General features: G+C 43.0%; 2 protein-coding genes across 2 annotated transcripts in view; one reads left to right on the top strand and one right to left on the bottom strand.

Moving 5' to 3' along the window:
* On the top strand, positions 1-14054 carry Malsu1 (mitochondrial assembly of ribosomal large subunit 1). The gene is made up of 4 exons (XM_036182047.1): positions 1-308; positions 1571-1749; positions 11475-11556; positions 12965-14054. The coding sequence occupies exons 1-4, from the start codon at positions 71-73 to the stop codon at positions 13159-13161; spliced, it is 696 nt and encodes a 231-aa protein (XP_036037940.1). The 5' UTR covers positions 1-70; the 3' UTR covers positions 13162-14054.
* A 968-nt stretch (positions 14055-15022) lies between these two features.
* Positions 15023-15902, bottom strand: part of Igf2bp3 (insulin like growth factor 2 mRNA binding protein 3) — a 126388-nt gene continuing 125508 nt past the window's right edge. Inside the window, exon 13 of the mRNA XM_036182048.1 lies at positions 15023-15727. Within this exon, the coding sequence (XP_036037941.1) occupies positions 15635-15727 (93 nt within the window). The 3' untranslated portion in view covers positions 15023-15634. The remainder of the gene's footprint in view (positions 15728-15902) is intronic.

Consider the following 15902-nt stretch of genomic DNA (forward strand, 5'->3'; position numbering starts at 1 on the left):
CGTGACGTAGAATCCCGGCGCCGCTCTGAGGGCCCTCCCCCCCACCCCCAGAGAAGTCGCGGCAACAGCCATGGGTCCCGGCTGGTCGCCTGCGCGGCGTCTGTGGCCGCTGCTCTGGCGCGGGGTGGTCTCGCAGCGAGCGGGCCCGGCGGTGTCGTCGGCTCCCCGGCTTCCTCGGCTGGCAGAGCGATGGCTTTCGGCGGGGCCCGCGACCGGCCAGACCCCGAGCCTGGCGCGCGGCCTGCACCGTGGGCCTCAGCCGGAGGAGCGGAGCGAGGGCGAGACTCGCCCGCAGCCGGGAGCCGCAGGTACGCGGGCAGGAGAGCTAGTGGCCCGGCCTGACCCAGGGGGCCCAGAGCTGCTCTGTGCGCTTCGGGGCTGAGTCGCAGAACTTCGCAGAGCTAGGAGGGACTGAGGTGGCTGGCGCCTCTTGTATAGCGAAAAGACCGGGAGGCCAGGAGACGTGCGGTCTTCAAATCCCCGGCCGAGATGGCTAGTCACACCCGACCCTTGGCATCACAGCCCCAGGGTTCTCACCCCGCCTTAGGATCTACCCAAGGTCGTAGGAAATGGATTTTTGAGAGTGTTGGGGCGTGAAGATTCTGAGCAGCCTGGAGCTCCGGCCAGTGTAAGTTCTAAGAGGAGTTGGGGCCCACGTAAGATCCTTGAGTTACTGCCAGCGGTTTTAGAAGCATGAGAGGTCAGTGACAACAACATACTGAGGTAACAGAATATGAGAGGGTGAGCCTTTGATGAACTTCCAGGTCCTTTGGAGTCAGATTTGAACTTATAAATATTACAAATTTATCCACTCAGTATTCGTTTTTTAGAATAAAGTGTCTAAATCTCTAACAAGAAGAAAAACACGATGTTTGAAAATGAGACCCACTTGTGCTGCTAACTCTTACTGATTGGTCTCAGCAGCACTTGTTTCTTCATACCATTGGAGGCTGTGGACCAGATACTGCTTGAGAACCCACCTGTCTCCCAATTACAGTTCAGTAAGCTTTTGTAGCTGTGATTCGATCTAACATGCCCATGCCCCAGGATATATCATCATCTCCCCAAATCGTGCTGCTGTGTAGCATCTGCATTTGCTGTATGCTGTTCATTTCAGTACTAAGGGATAGAAGTCATTTGCTACCGCTTCCATTTGCTAATAGCAATGGTGAATATGAGCATTCTGCCTAGGAAAGCTGAGCTGTGCTTAACGAAACTGCCGCTCAGCTTCAGTTTTGAGCCGAGTTTTGCTTGGTTTTGTTTTGAGTGTAGATGGTATTGGACCCAGGGCCTTGCCATGCTAGGCAAGTATTCCTCTACTGATCCACATTCTCAGGCTTTTTTGTTTTTTGTTTGTTTGTTTTAAGTTTTTAGACATTGTCGAGTTGCTCAGGCTAGCTTTGAACTTGGAATCCTCCTGCCTGGTGTTCACCTAGTCATTTTGGATATAAATACACTCTTGGAGGAGCAGGGCCACCCTCCAGGAGACTTCTGTGTCAGTCTGCTTCTCTGGATATCTGCAGGTCTGTTTTTTCCTTGGCCATCTGACTCAAGTACTTCTGCATTTCAGATCACATTGGCACCAAGTTTGACATCGACATGCTGGTTTCACTTCTGAGGCAAGAAAATGCAAGAGACATTTGTGTGATCAAGGTTCCTCCAGAGATGAGATACACAGACTACTTTGTCATTGGTAGTGGGACTTCCAGCCGACACTTACACGCTATGGCCACATACATTGTGAAGATGGTAGGATGCTGTCTTTTGTTTTGAACCTTTACCTAGAGAATGACATTAGTACTTTAGGGTGGGAGTAACACTTGGGATGTATTACTCCGTAGCCATGAAAGGCTATGGAGAAAGCCTAGATTTCAGAATTTCCAAGAGTCATTTTATGGTTTTCCATAGTGAAAGGCTTGGGAACAAGTATTTAGCTCTGTTGAAACCAGGTATTTCGATAATTCTTGTCTTTTGTGATGGAAAAAATGAATACCCCGAAACAAGCCAAAAGACAGTACATGTCAGAGTGTTCTAGAACAGCACCAGTATGATAGCCTCTAGCCACAAGTGGCTATTGAAAGCTTTTTAAAATTTATTTGAAAGATTTAAATATTTGTATTTTATGTGTATGCCTAGTGTCCACAGAAGTCAGGAAAATGTGTGATTTCCTAGAACTGGAGTTAAAGGTAGCTGTAATTTGCCATGTAGTCGCCCAGAATTGAGCCCAAGTGCTATCAACCTCTGAGCCAACTCTCTAGGCCTTAAAATTATTTTAAATTAGCCAGGTGTGGTGACCCCACATCTTTAATTCCAGCACTTGGGAGGCAGAGACAGGCAGATCTCTGAGTTTAAGGCCAGCCTGGTCTATAGAATGAGTTTCAGGGCAGTCAGGACTGCACAGAGAAACCCTGCCTCCAAAAACAAACAAATACTTTAAATTGTATGGGTGTGTATGCCTCTGTGTGAGTATATGCACAAGTCACCAAATGTGGCTGCCAAACCAGTCCTCTGCTAGAGCAGCAAGTGCTCTTAACTGCTGAGCCCTCTCTCCACTTCCAGAAATGGCTATTCAAATGTAGAGTAGACTTGGAAATACAGTTCTTCGGTTATACTAGCCACATTTCAGACAGTTTCCACATGTGACTGTGATTTCAGCCATACAAATTTTCATAATTTTCAAAAAGTTCTAGGCAATGCTTCTTGTTTTAGTTTGCATTCTCTTGCTGTGGAACAACCATGATCAAAAGCAACTTAGGAAAGGTGTTTTGTTGAACAGAGGAACTGCTTGCTCTCTAGCTGGCTTACTCCACCTTGTTGAGCTACCATAGCCCAGGTCCATCTGCCAAGGTGTTCTCCAAACCATCTGCAGTATTGGTAAGGTAAAAGTGAAGTATAGGTGTCTTTGCCCTGTGAATTCTCAGTTGTAAAAGGAAGAGAATGCGTTTTCCAAGTGAATGTGATTCAGAACAGGAAAAAGTACATATACAGCAGCTTCTGGCAAATGTGCCTCTCCATTCTTCAGGGGAATAGACCACTCTTGTTAAAAATGGGTCAAGGAAAAGGCAGTTAAGAACAGCTGAGGGGGCTGGAGAAGGCTTATAAAATAAAAATGTGTTGGAAAGCAGACCTGGTGCAATATGATAAAATAGAGGAGGATTTATTTTTTTGAGACAGGGTTTCACTGTGTAGCCCTGGCTATCCTGGCTCACCCTGTAGACTAGGCTGGCCTTGAACTCACAGAGATCCATCTACCTCTGCCTGTGCCTCTTAAATGCTGGGACTAAAGGTGTACACCACTACCATCACCCAACTGAGAACTGAAATTCTTGCCCATTAGACGATAACTCCCTATTCTCTCCTCTTGTGTAACTACATTCTACTTTGTCTCTCTTTGTCTGTCTGTCTGTCTGTCTCTCTCTGTCCTCTCTTTTTTGTTTTTCCCCCTTCTTCAAGACAGGGTTTCTCTCTGTAGCTTTGGAGCCTGAACTGGAACTCTGTAGCCCAGGTTGGCCTTGAACTCACAGAGATCCGCCTGCCTTTGCCTCCCGGGTGCTGAGATTAAAGGTGTGCACCACCACCTCCCGGCCTCCACTTTGTCTCTTAAGAATTTGACTTTTAGTATCTTACAGGTAGAATCACATAGCATTTGGCCTTTTATGACTGGTTTATATCACTCAACTCAAGTCATGTTGTCAAGGTCCATCTCCGGTGTAGCAAGTGCCAGGTTTTGTTTTGTTTTCCTTGTTAAGTAATGGGATTGATTGATCCTATGACCTTTGAGTCCTAGTGACCTGCCTTGGAGCTACACCTCAACCCACTTCTTTCTTTCAAAGGTTGAGTTACATCCTACTTTGTGTGTGTGTGTGTGTGTGTGTGTGTGTGTGTGTGTGTATACTTACCTTTTTGGTTATTCATTTACCCAGTGATGGACACTTAGGTTGTGCCCAGCTTTTGGCCATTGTGACTGCTACTTTAAATAATGGGCATAGAACTATCTAGTCACGTTCTTGGTTTTAATTATTTTGAGTGTACACCTAGAGGTGTAATATTTGGATCATATCATTCTGTTTTTAACTTTTTTTAAATTAAAATTTATTATCAAGAACTTGTGAATAATAAACATCATGATAATGGAATTATGTCACTAGCAATCCACAGAGTCTGCTTAATGATCAAAGGAATCTATTTGGGGGTTAACTCACAAGACGGAATTTGTCATAGGATCCTGGAAGAGTGAGGCATGGTCCAATGCTGTACTCTAGTGAGCTCTGCCGCTCCTCCCCCTCCATTGAGGTAGCTGAAAAGACAGCTGTGTAAGTGGGTCGTTTCCCGTTTTCCCGTCCTGTGTCCCTCCCCACCCCATGTGCTGCCACGCTCCAGGGGCATGTACCTCAAGGTCATGGGCGGGTGTAACAGTTACCTGCTACCGTGAGGGGCAGTGCTTCAGGGCCTAACTCAAACAGCTACCTTCATAGTGAAATTAACCAAAGTCTTTTATCTTCATGTACCCTAATCTGTTGAACTTGGGGCTAGTTCCTGTCCAGTTGATGTTCCTTTCAGAAATCCTTGCCTATCCCAGTGTCTTGCCTGCCCCTATGTTTTTCTTTTAAAAGTTCCAGTGTTCCATGTTTTAAATGAAAGCGTTGGATCCATGAGTTCAGTTGATATTGTATACGCTGAAAGATCAGTCTGATCTAGTTCTTCTGTAGGTGGATGTCCGGTTTTACCAGCACCATTTGCTGAGTCAGCTCCCCTTCTGTTCGTATTCCTTTTGAAATTAAGTAGACACAGCACAGTTTGATCTGAGGCCTCCTATCCCATTGGTCTGCAAATCTATTTACTGTAATTTTCAAGATTTCTTTACCTGCAGGCCAGAGGAGGGCGCCAGATCTCACTACAAACGGCTGTGGACCACCATGTGGGTGCTGGATTGAACTCAGGACCTCTGGAAGAGCAGTCAGTGCTCTTCACCGCTGAGCCATCTCTCCAGCCCGACTTTTACTTTTTCATGTGTCAGAGTTCGCTTGTATGTATGTATGTGCAGCGCTTGTGTGCCTGGTGCCGTTGGAGGTCAGAAGATGCTGTTTGACCCCCTGTAACTGGAGTTACCAATGGTTATGAGCTACCGTGTGGGTGCTGGGAACTGAACTTGTGGCCTTCAAAAGCAGTACATGCTCTTAACTACAGGGCCAACTCTCTAGCCCCTGCTTGTCTGTTTATCTACCTGTGACAGGCTGCCTTTGTCACAGTAACTCTGGTACCGTTTGAGATCAGCACTGTTCTTACTTCTTAGGATTGCTTTGGCTATTTGTGGCCTTTTGGTCCACATAAATCCTTTTTTTTCTTAAACCTGTGAAATATGACACTGGAATTTTGGTAGCTGTTGCATTAAATTAGTAAATTAATTCAGGCAGTAAAGCCGTTTTCACACTATCTGCCAATCCAGGAGCAGATGTCTTTCCTTCTGAGTATCTTCTGTAATTTTCAGTTTCCTGAAGTTTTTATTATAGAGCTTTCTCTTCTGTGGAGTGATAAATTCCTAATTATTTAATGTTTGTTTATCTATCTATCTATCTATTTATTTATTGAGACAGGGTTTCTCTGTATAGCCCTGGCAATCCTGGATATTACTCTGTAGACCAGGCTGGCCTCAAACTCACAGTGATCTTCCTGCCTCTGCCTCTGCTGGGATTAAAGGCACCTGACTTAGTTATTTTTAATGGGATGTTTTCCTAGTTGTTTTCTCTGAGAATACAATACACTGTTAGTATATATAAAGGTGATTAAGGTGTGTGTGTAGACACAATTGCTTTCTCTGAGAGTATGTTGTTGGTATATTTGAAGGTAATTAAAGATCTATGTCATTAGGCTTGAGTTTTCTAGTAGACAGACTCTTAGGTCTTTTTTTGTAGAGTCGCGTTTGCCTCTTTTTAGGGGGTTGGCTTGCCTTTTTTTTTTTTTTTTTGAGACAAGGTTTCAGCTGTGAGGCCTACTGAGTGCTGGGATTAAGGTGAGTGCCATCACACCCAATTTTCCTGCGAAGTTAGTTTTTGTTTTGTTTTGTTTTTTTTTTTTTCCTTTTTGGTTTTTCAACATAGTGTTTCTCTGTGTATGGCTGTACTGAGACTTATTCTGTAGACCAGACTGGCTTCAAACTCAGAGATCTGCCTGACTCTGCCTCCAAGTGCTGAGATTAAGTAAGGCATGGGACATCTGTCTGGCCTGGTCCTGTTTTATCTCTTAGGTCTTTTTCTTACCTAATCCATACAGCTGAGACTTAGAGTACTATGTCAAATAAGAGGGATGAATGGGCGTCCTTGTCTTAATCGATTTTAGAGGAAATACTGTTTCCATTTAACAAAATGTTGGCCAGTTTGTTATATGTATTAGCCTTGATTATTTTGAGGTATGTTCTATTCCTAAAGTCTCCAGAACTTTTATCATGAAGGCATGCCAAACCTTTCCAGCATCAGTTGAATGATTATGTGGTTTCCTTCAGTTTATTTATATGGTATATTATATTTATTAATTTTTTTTGTATGTTGAACTAATCTTGCTTTTCTTGCTTCCATTTGGTCATAATGGAATTGTTCTTATGCATAGCCTTGTCTGTTAATGATGGCCAGTCTTGTGGTTTTTTTATTGACCATCTCCATTTCAAATATTTCCTTTTTTTTCACCTGTGTGTAGCTTTGCCTGTCCTAAAACTTGTTCTGTAGACCAGGCTGACCTTGAGTTCACAGAGATCTGCCTGCCTCTGCATCCCGAGTGCTGCGATTAAAGGCATGCGCCACCATACCCAGCATTCAAATATTTGTTTTCCAGTGTTTCCATTTCCTCCACATTTTAGACCTAAGTCTTCAACTTAGTAAATGTTAGTCACTTTGGAGACTGCCTTGTGAAAGTCTTGGATAGAGTTCCTTAATTTGTGCATCTCTTTGTTTGAATTTCCTATATGATCATTAATTCTTAAAACAAAAACAAAAAAACTCTCAATTCTTTCTCAGGCATTTCAGCTGTGTCTAGTTTTGGATTCTCTTATGGGAGTTAGAGGGTTGGTATAGGCGGTGGCATCATGTTTTATCATGTTAGAGAGGGTTTGTTCCGACTCCCCCTTTAAACTTAATGGATATTTTCTTTTCTGAAACGCTCCTAGAGGAGCAGTTCTCAACCCATGGGTCATGACTCCTTGTAGTAGAATATTATTTATGTTTCATTTAACTCTGAAGCTGTGTTACTCTGCCTGGGTAAAACACCTGATGGTCTAATAAAGCACTGTCCAATAGCATGGCAGGAGAGAAAACAGAGAGAGGAGAAATCTGAGAAGAAAGAGCTAGCAAAGAGAGAGATGGAGGAATGAAAAGATCTAGCAGCCAGAGAAGGAGGAAGACTCCAGGGGTCAGCCCCCCCCAGCTACACAGCCAGCCACAGAGCAAGAGTAAAATTCATAGAAGTAAGAGAATGGGAAAAGCCCAGAGGCAAAAGGTAGATGGGATAATTTAAGTTAAGGAAAGTTGGCAAGAAATAAGCCAAGCTAAGGCCAGGCATTCGTGAGTAAGAATTTGTCTCCATGTGATTTGAGAGCTGGGTGGTACCCTCCCCCACAAAAGACCAAAAACAACAACCCCTTTGGGGGTCAAACGTCTCTTTCACAGGAGTCGCCTAAGGCTATTGGAAAACACAGACATTAGCAAAACTACAGTTATGAAGTAGCAAGGAAAGTAGTTTTATGGTTGGGGTCACTACAGTGTGAACTGTATTAAGGGATTACACCATGAGGAAGGTTGATGAGAACCACTGTGCTACTGAACTATATGCTTCAACTTTGGCGATGTGGACTAGTGAAACTTGGTGTCGATTGCCAAATTGAGTTGCTGGTGTGCTCCTGTTTTGAGTATGTGCCAGGAGGACCAAAGTTGGGGCTGCACACTATGGACTCCACAAACAGGTGAGACCCAGTGTAGTTTGTCTACCACCTGGGGGCTACGGTTATAGCCTCAGGCCCAAAATAACCTCTGGGAACATAGCAGTATACTCAGGATCCTTTAGTGACCCCTGGAATCTGAGAAGTCATATTGACCCACACTGATTTTGGATACCACTGGAACCAAAGCCCCAGTCTGTCGGGACCCTGGGCACACTGTCAGCTCCTGCACTGATCTCTTGAGGCTGGAGTCCTGATTGCCGAGTGCTTTCTGGTTCCTTAGAAACTGGAGGCCTTGACAGCTGGCACTCTCTGGGCCTATAAAAAGCCAGAGTGCTCTCTGGTCTTGCTGGAGCCAAAGGCCTGAATGCCCAGTGTGTACTTTTTAACCTTTTAAGGAACTGCTGTATACAATTGACTACACTACAATTTCCATTCTGACTAGAAGTGTTAGTGTTTATATTTTCCCCCACATTCTAACCAAAATTTCCACTGTGCTTTTCTGATAGTAGGAGTCTGTATAAGTGTGAAATAGCATACCATGGTTCAGACTTGCACTGATTAGTAATATAATCATTACTAGCTTTTGTTTGCTGTGTAAATTGAGAATTCCGTTCATCTATACATTGCCTGTAGTAATACAGTTATTACTAGTTTTGGTTGGCTGTATAAATTCTTTAGGAGAATGTCTATTCATCTATACATTGCCCGTTTTTAAAAAAACAGTTTTGTTGTTAGAGTTCTGTTTTCTGCATATAAATTCCTTGTCAACTATGTGACCTGCAAATCCTGCCATTTTGTGGTAGTCATTTGACATTGTGGATTGTGTCATTTGATGTGTTTTGGAACTTGGGTTGAAACCCAGGGTCTTGAGCATGCCAGGCAAACATCCTACCACTGAACTATACCTGTGGTTCCAGGATTTAATTCTCATGAGCAGTTATTACTTTTTCCTCCAGAGTTTTAGTTTTAAGATTTGTGCTTAGGTATTTTAACCCATTTTGAGTGAGTTTTAATAAAGTTTTCTACGTGGATATCAGATTTTCTCAGCACTGTTTCTTCAGACTCTCCATTTTCCCACTGAATGGTCTCAGCACTTGAGTATCATTTGACCATGCTATAGGAGGGTTTATTTCTGGACTCTCTTATTGGTCAGTGTGTCTCACAATCCACACTGATCCTATACTCACCAGTTCGTTTTGTATTCAAGTTTGAGGTAGCGGTGCTTTTTTGTTCTCGGGATGAACTCGGAGCTTTAAGTACCTTAAACACCCATTCAGTCACGCCTCTAGCCCCAGTAGGAAGTTTTAAAATCTGAGTATGTCAGACTGTGGACTTCATTAACTGTGTAGTGTTCCCAGAGATCTAATCTCCATGTGATGGTGGATTCTGTCTCTTTAAAATACATCCTCAGATTTGGAAGGGGTCACATTGAGTCTGGAAGTCGCTTTGAGAAGTATTGGCATATGTAATGGTTTGAATGAGAAATGTCCTCTCTCAAAGCCAGGCAGTGGTGGCGCACGCCTTTAATCCTGGCCCTTGGGAGGCAGAACCACGAGGATCTCTGAGTTCGAGGCCAGCCTGGTCTACAGAGTGAGATCTGGGACAGACACCAAAACTACACAGAGGAACCCTATCTTAAAAAATCAAAAACAAAACAAAACAAAAACAGAGTTTAGAGAAATGTCTCTCATCGGCTCGGATATATTTTACTCTTTTTGAAATTGTTTTTTTCTCCAATTTGGATGCTCTTCTTTGATTTAATTGTTCTGGCTAGAACTTCCAATCAAAGTGTACATCCTTGTGTCTAGGTTGAATAAATTTTCATTCCCTTGTTTACAATATATATTTGGTTGTTGAGCTGCAGCCAGGATTTCAGTATATGCATCTGCAACTCCAAGTTCCCTGCTAGCAGTGTGTTTGCTGTATCCCAAAAATTAATGTTCATGTCTCCATGCTTTGTCTGTCTCTTCTCTAACCACAGCAGCTAGAGCAAACTGATAAATTCTGCAGATCTGTAGGTTTTCCTTCTGTTGATTTCTAGTTTCATTCTGTCACTATGAGAATGTATTTTATGTGACTAAAAAAATATATTAAGCTGGGTGTGGTGGTGCAGGCCTTTAATCCCAGCACTTAGGAGGCAGAGGCAAGCAGATCTCTGAGTTTGAGGCCAGCCAGAGCTAGTGAGACCCTGTCTCAAATAATGACTTTTTAAATGATTTTAAAAAGTTATTTACTTGTGGTCTGGTTAATATGTGTTACCACAGACTGTTCCTGGTACACCCAGAAAAGTATTGTGATGTAGAATGATCTGTTTAGTGGGTCTAAATGATAGCATTGATCAAGTTCCTTATGAGTGCATTTGCTCTATCCAGTATTGAAAGTAGGGTAATTGAAGTCTGTTCTCTCTCTCTCTCTCTCTCTCTCTCTCTCTCTCTCTCTCTCTCTCACACACACACACACACACACACACACACACACACACACACGTTAAATCTCGTGGTATTTGAACCCCATAGACTATTTAAGGCAGGCTTCCTGTGTGGCCAGACTAGCTTCCACCTTGTAGTGATCCCTCTCCCCAGCCTTTCAGGTGCTGTGATTGCCAACATAACCCCCACACTCAGCTAGCCTTTGGAATTACATTCATGTGGAGGCCAGCAGTCATCATCTGGTTTCTTCCTCTCTTCTCTCAAAGTTACTTTTTGAGACAGTCTCACTGAACTTGGGGGTTGCTGATTCAGCCTGACTGGTCCCTAAGATCTGCCTGGAGTTACAGGTGCACACTACTAGACTCTTTCTTTTCTTTTTTTCTTTTTTCTTTTTTTGAGGAGGGGAGTTTTCTTTTCTTTTCTGCTCTGTCTCCCGAGTGCTGGGATTAAAGGTGTGTAGCACTACCATCCAGCTATACTCTGCTTTTTATGTGGATGCTGTGGATCATGGTTCTGAGACCAGCGAGGGCTACAAAGCAAGACCCTCAACAAAAAGTGGAGAGGGCTGGAAAGATGGCCTCCTGTGTCCTAAATTCAGGGTGTGTAGTTACATTCAGCTGCCTTTGTATTTACAATGGCCCTGTGTCTCCTATAATAGCTCTCTGCTGGTATTACTAACAAACAGATGAGCACTGGCTGTCCATAGTTCTTTGGGGAAAATACATGAGATGCTTTATCATATATCCTGAGCTTGTGAGAAATTAGCACTGAGACCTTACCTTCAACAGGAAAGTGGTGTCTGCTTTTCCTGAGAGTGAGGGCAGCTGAGTGGGCACATGTGGTAGGAACTAGACAGTACCTCAGGTACTTTCGTGGATGAGTGAGGTGGCCTGCATGCAAAGACCTGGGCCATTGGAGTCCAGGGAAATACAGCCAAGGAGAAGACTTATGGAGAAAATCATTTTCTCTAAATTATGAATCATGGGGCAATCATAATTGGCTATGATGGCTGTGAGAAATGAATTAGCTAGTCCCCAAATTCAGTCCAAGAAAACTCATTAGGTCTTAAATAGACACAGAGACTCCCTCCTAAATGTATGGCCTGCTTTTCCCCCCAGTATAAACACCTGAAATGTAGAAGTGATCCGTATGTCAAGATTGAAGGGAAGGACACCAGTGACTGGCTGTGTGTGGATTTTGGTAAGTTACTATTGTTTAGTTTACAAATAAATACCCATTACTTAAGCTGCAAAAAGACAGAAATAAAATTGTTGTGTGCATATTAATGTAAGATTTTTGAAATATGTTTCAAGTAACAAAGTTTGATTTAATTATAGCTCAGATGGTGGTATTCACATGTGAAAGCTTTGCCTAACAAAGTACTCTGGATATACACTCTCAGTAGAAAACATACTGTATGCCTTATTAGTATAAGGAGCTACAGAGATGAGTGGCAGGTATATTAATGTACCAGTTTCAAAATACCTCCCAGCCAGATCTGTACTCAGGGAAAACAGTAGCTGTATGCTTACATGGGGGCCAGGAGGCAGGCATCTGAGATTTTAGCCTACTTGCAAATTGTCATAGTTACTAACTAGGGTCACTATTGCTGTGCTGAATCACCATGACCAAACACAACTTGGGGAGAAAAGGATGTCTCACACTTCCATATAACAGTTGATCATTGAAAAGCTATTTGAGCAAGAAGGAACCTAGAGGCAGGAACTGATGAAGAGGCTGCTTTACTGGCTTACCCATGGCTTGCTGAGCCTGCTTTCTCATAGAACCCAGGATAAAGGCCCTATTGGCTTGCCTGCTTATAGCCCAGTCTTGAGGCATTTTCTCAATTGAGGTTCCTTCTTCCCAGATGACAATAGCTTGTGTCAAGTTGACGTGAAACTAGCCAGCTCACAAGCTAACAAGTTGTCTTTCCAATTTCATGAAAACAAGACCATTGAAAAGGCAGTGTGTTTCTTGCAGCAGTGGTGGTAACCAGCATCATAAACTTGGTGTGGCCAGATAACACGTACACCAAGAGTCTTTCATGGAAGAAGCAAGCCCCCTTGCTGTGCTGTGAGACAGCAAGGCTGTAAACCAGGGCTTCTCAGCTTTGTCACATTCATGTTTTGGTCAAATGTTTTTGCTGTGAGCTTGGGGAACATCTTGAATACTGCAGAACAGGATGCTTATTAGCAGGAGCCACTCCCCGTCTCTCCAGTTAGGACAGTCACAGCTGTCTATAGACACTGAAGCATCACTATGAGCAGAGCTGTTCTTTGTCCCAAAGGCAAGCCCTACCTGATAGAACTTTTGTCTTTGAAACCTCCTTTGCTCACAGGATGTGCAGAAAAGCAAAACCTGGGAGACAGTTGTTGAGGGTATGACCAGAGGAACCTGGCAAACCAACTTACATTTCCTTGGATAAGGTTAACAATGGTCATTAACCTCATTCCCATGCTTTAGTACAGATATGCTAACAAAGGCACAGCATCACATTGCAGGAAGGGGGTGGATCATTTGCCCAGAAGTCCAAGGTAAGGGACAGATGCAGTGATAAAGTAAAAGCAAATGAATTTTCTTCATTGTAATTTTTATCTGTTCCTCATAGGCAGTATGGTGATCCATTTGATGCTTCCAGAAACCAGAGAAACCTATGAATTAGAGAAATTATGGACTCTACGTTCTTTTGACGACCAGTTAGCTGAGATAGCAGCTGAGACATTACCTGAAGACTTCATTCTTGGACTAGAAGATGATGCCTTATCCCTGACTCCAGTGGAGTTCAATGTGAATGAAACAAAGTGATGCCTTTCATCCCTTAGATGTGACTGAACCATCTGCAAGTGCAGGTCTTAGCCCTGTCTGCTTGGTTACTGCAAGTTTTGTCTCCCTCTTGGACATTCATGCTCACGATGGCCATGCAGAGACTATAGTTAAATGAGCTCACAGACCAAGAACCAGTAATTCAGTCCCAGTTCTTCAGCACACTGCCTTTACTTTTGGATCCTACTAGGAATACTAGCGCTGACTGCCAAGATTAACTCAAGTTCCCGGTTCGGATTATTTAATTTGTTTAAATGTAAGTCTTATTTATTATGGAATACTCCAAGTGGCAGAAGAAAGTAGAATATTTAGATGATTAGGAAAAGCCATGCAAATCTGCAGTTATTAGTTCATATTAAATAGGATAATCAAGGTTCACCTTAATGTACTAGGGGCTGCTGAAGAGAAAAAAAAAAAACCCAACAACTTACTGGTAGATTGCTGCCTAGTGTAAGATCCATATCGTAGGGACAAATTCAAGAACACTCAACTGAGAACATACTACAAAAAGCTGTGGCTTATGATGAAGACTTTATTCTGCATCAAGGTACCTGGAAAACAAAGCTGCATTTGGGGCACATTATAGATGAGAAATGATCCGTTGGTGAATACAAACCCAGGTATAGAATTTCATAGTGCCAGGTACTCCAGACTACTAATGCTTAAGTGAAAGGAAAACATGATTTGCCACTTTAAAAGGCTAGACGTGAAACATGGCAGAATTGAAACCAGCAGATATAAATGTAGCACCTGTCAGTTAAAAAAAAAAATACTGGAAAAACCAGATGCTGAGGAAGAGTTCCGGCCTTGAACACATCTCTCCTGAATTCAAAGCAAGAGAAAAGGTCACTTTTTAAAAAAGCAGTTTAAATCCATCGCATGAAAAAAATATGAATGCTAGATGAATTCAGTTATAAAAGGGGCACTTTTTGGTTAAAACTACAAAATAAACTGGTTTATGAAAATGTTTAGGAAAACATTTCAAATCACTTTTATAATGTCTAAATGATGCTGATATTCAGAAAAGCTTAAAAGCATGTAGAAGTTAATCTTGAAACACAAATGAGGCAGAATAATTTTTGAAGGGTTACATGATGCCCTCAAGGCCAGTGGGCTATGACTAACCACCTTATGGACAAAGTAACAATTTCAGAGAGCAGCATGGCCTTGAGGACCACCACAAGTGTCCATACAGGGTTCGCTTCAACAGTCAGATGGCTCCACAGTCCTTTTCCCAAAACCCTTTGCTGCACTCCCTACCTGGACCTCCTATCAGGTGAGCAGGGCAGGCAGAGACCTGTCATGGTCCCTGGAGTAGTCTCGGTGGACTGACTGCCGCTGCTTCAAAAACATCTTCCACGTAGCTTCGTCAGGCTCGGGACAGTGCCGGCACCCGGAGACAGAGCCTTTAGTTGCCTTCACGGTCACACCTGATCCCCTGGCCCCCCCAAAGCATCGCCTGATTTTGTGTAGATTCTGCATTCCATCACTGACGTATGACGAAGCACAAAGCATTTATTCATTCATGCACGTAGCAAAACAAATCCCAAGTCTTCTGAAGCTCTTTAAACTAGCCGTTCCGAAACCTCCACCACTGCTGCTTGTCCCAGCAACCTTCCCAGCTATAAACAAAGGAATACATGATTTTGCTGCTCTCTGAGAATAGGCACTGCTCCGTATCTTTGAACATTTATTGGACTTTCCAACTACTGTCAAAAGGCTCAAAAAATGCAAAACTAATTTTCCAACTTTACGGTCACCAGCCAGACGTAAAATTCCTTTCTCAATTATTTGCCTATCAGCTGATAACTGTTAAATTTTATTTTATTTTTTTAAAAAACGGTTGGAGTTTCTTTATAAAGTATATAAAAATTTCAAAAAAGGAATAATTTTGCTTTTAACTGTATTATTGAATACCTGAGGTAGTTGAGTAAAAATGCACGCTTAATACCCCGCCAACAGCGGTCAGCACTTCCCTTAGATTATCCTCGTTAGTGTTAGAGAGACAGGAAACGACAGTTCTACTCTAATGGCTTAACATCATGTTCCTGTGGTAATTCTACTGTGATCCAATTTCAACCATTGGACTTAGGAACGATCTATTTTTTCTGATTTATTTGATGAATTTAGTGAATGTACCATTTATGCCAATTTCTGGCATTATGGAGGATGTTAAAAATTAGCATGTCTGTGAGACTTCGATATCACAAGGGAAGTGCGGAGTTCTCTTTCCCTACCCCCACTTTTTTTTTTTTAAAGCTGGGTGTCATACATTTCAGAGAGCATAAAGTATACATTCTCACAGAGACAGGAGTTCGTGTTGCCTGGTTCTCAGAAACAACCGGCTAGGGAAATATTCGTGCATGTGATTCTGGATGGGTCAGACCCGTCTGTTGGCTAAGCAAATCTGTCTTTGGTTTGGCATCTGCCTCTGTGGCGGCTGTCTCCTGAGCCCTTACTTCCGCCTTGACTGAGGGGGTCCACTTTGCAGGGCCTTCTGGTGCTGCTTCACCTGATTCAGAATTTCCTGAATTTTCCTCTGGGCAACCTACAAAAGACAGACTTCATAGAATCCACGAGTCCAAAGTTAACTTTCATAGCATCAAGTTGAAATACTCACCAGTGTGCTGGCCGAAAGGAAAACTAGATATGCCAAGCACAGTCAGGCACAGTGGTGCCTGAGGACAGAAGCTGAGGTATGGGGACCTCTGAAGCCTAGGAGT

Source organism: Onychomys torridus, chromosome 3 (genome assembly GCF_903995425.1).
Source record: "Onychomys torridus chromosome 3, mOncTor1.1, whole genome shotgun sequence".
Classification (NCBI taxonomy): domain Eukaryota; kingdom Metazoa; phylum Chordata; class Mammalia; order Rodentia; family Cricetidae; genus Onychomys; species Onychomys torridus.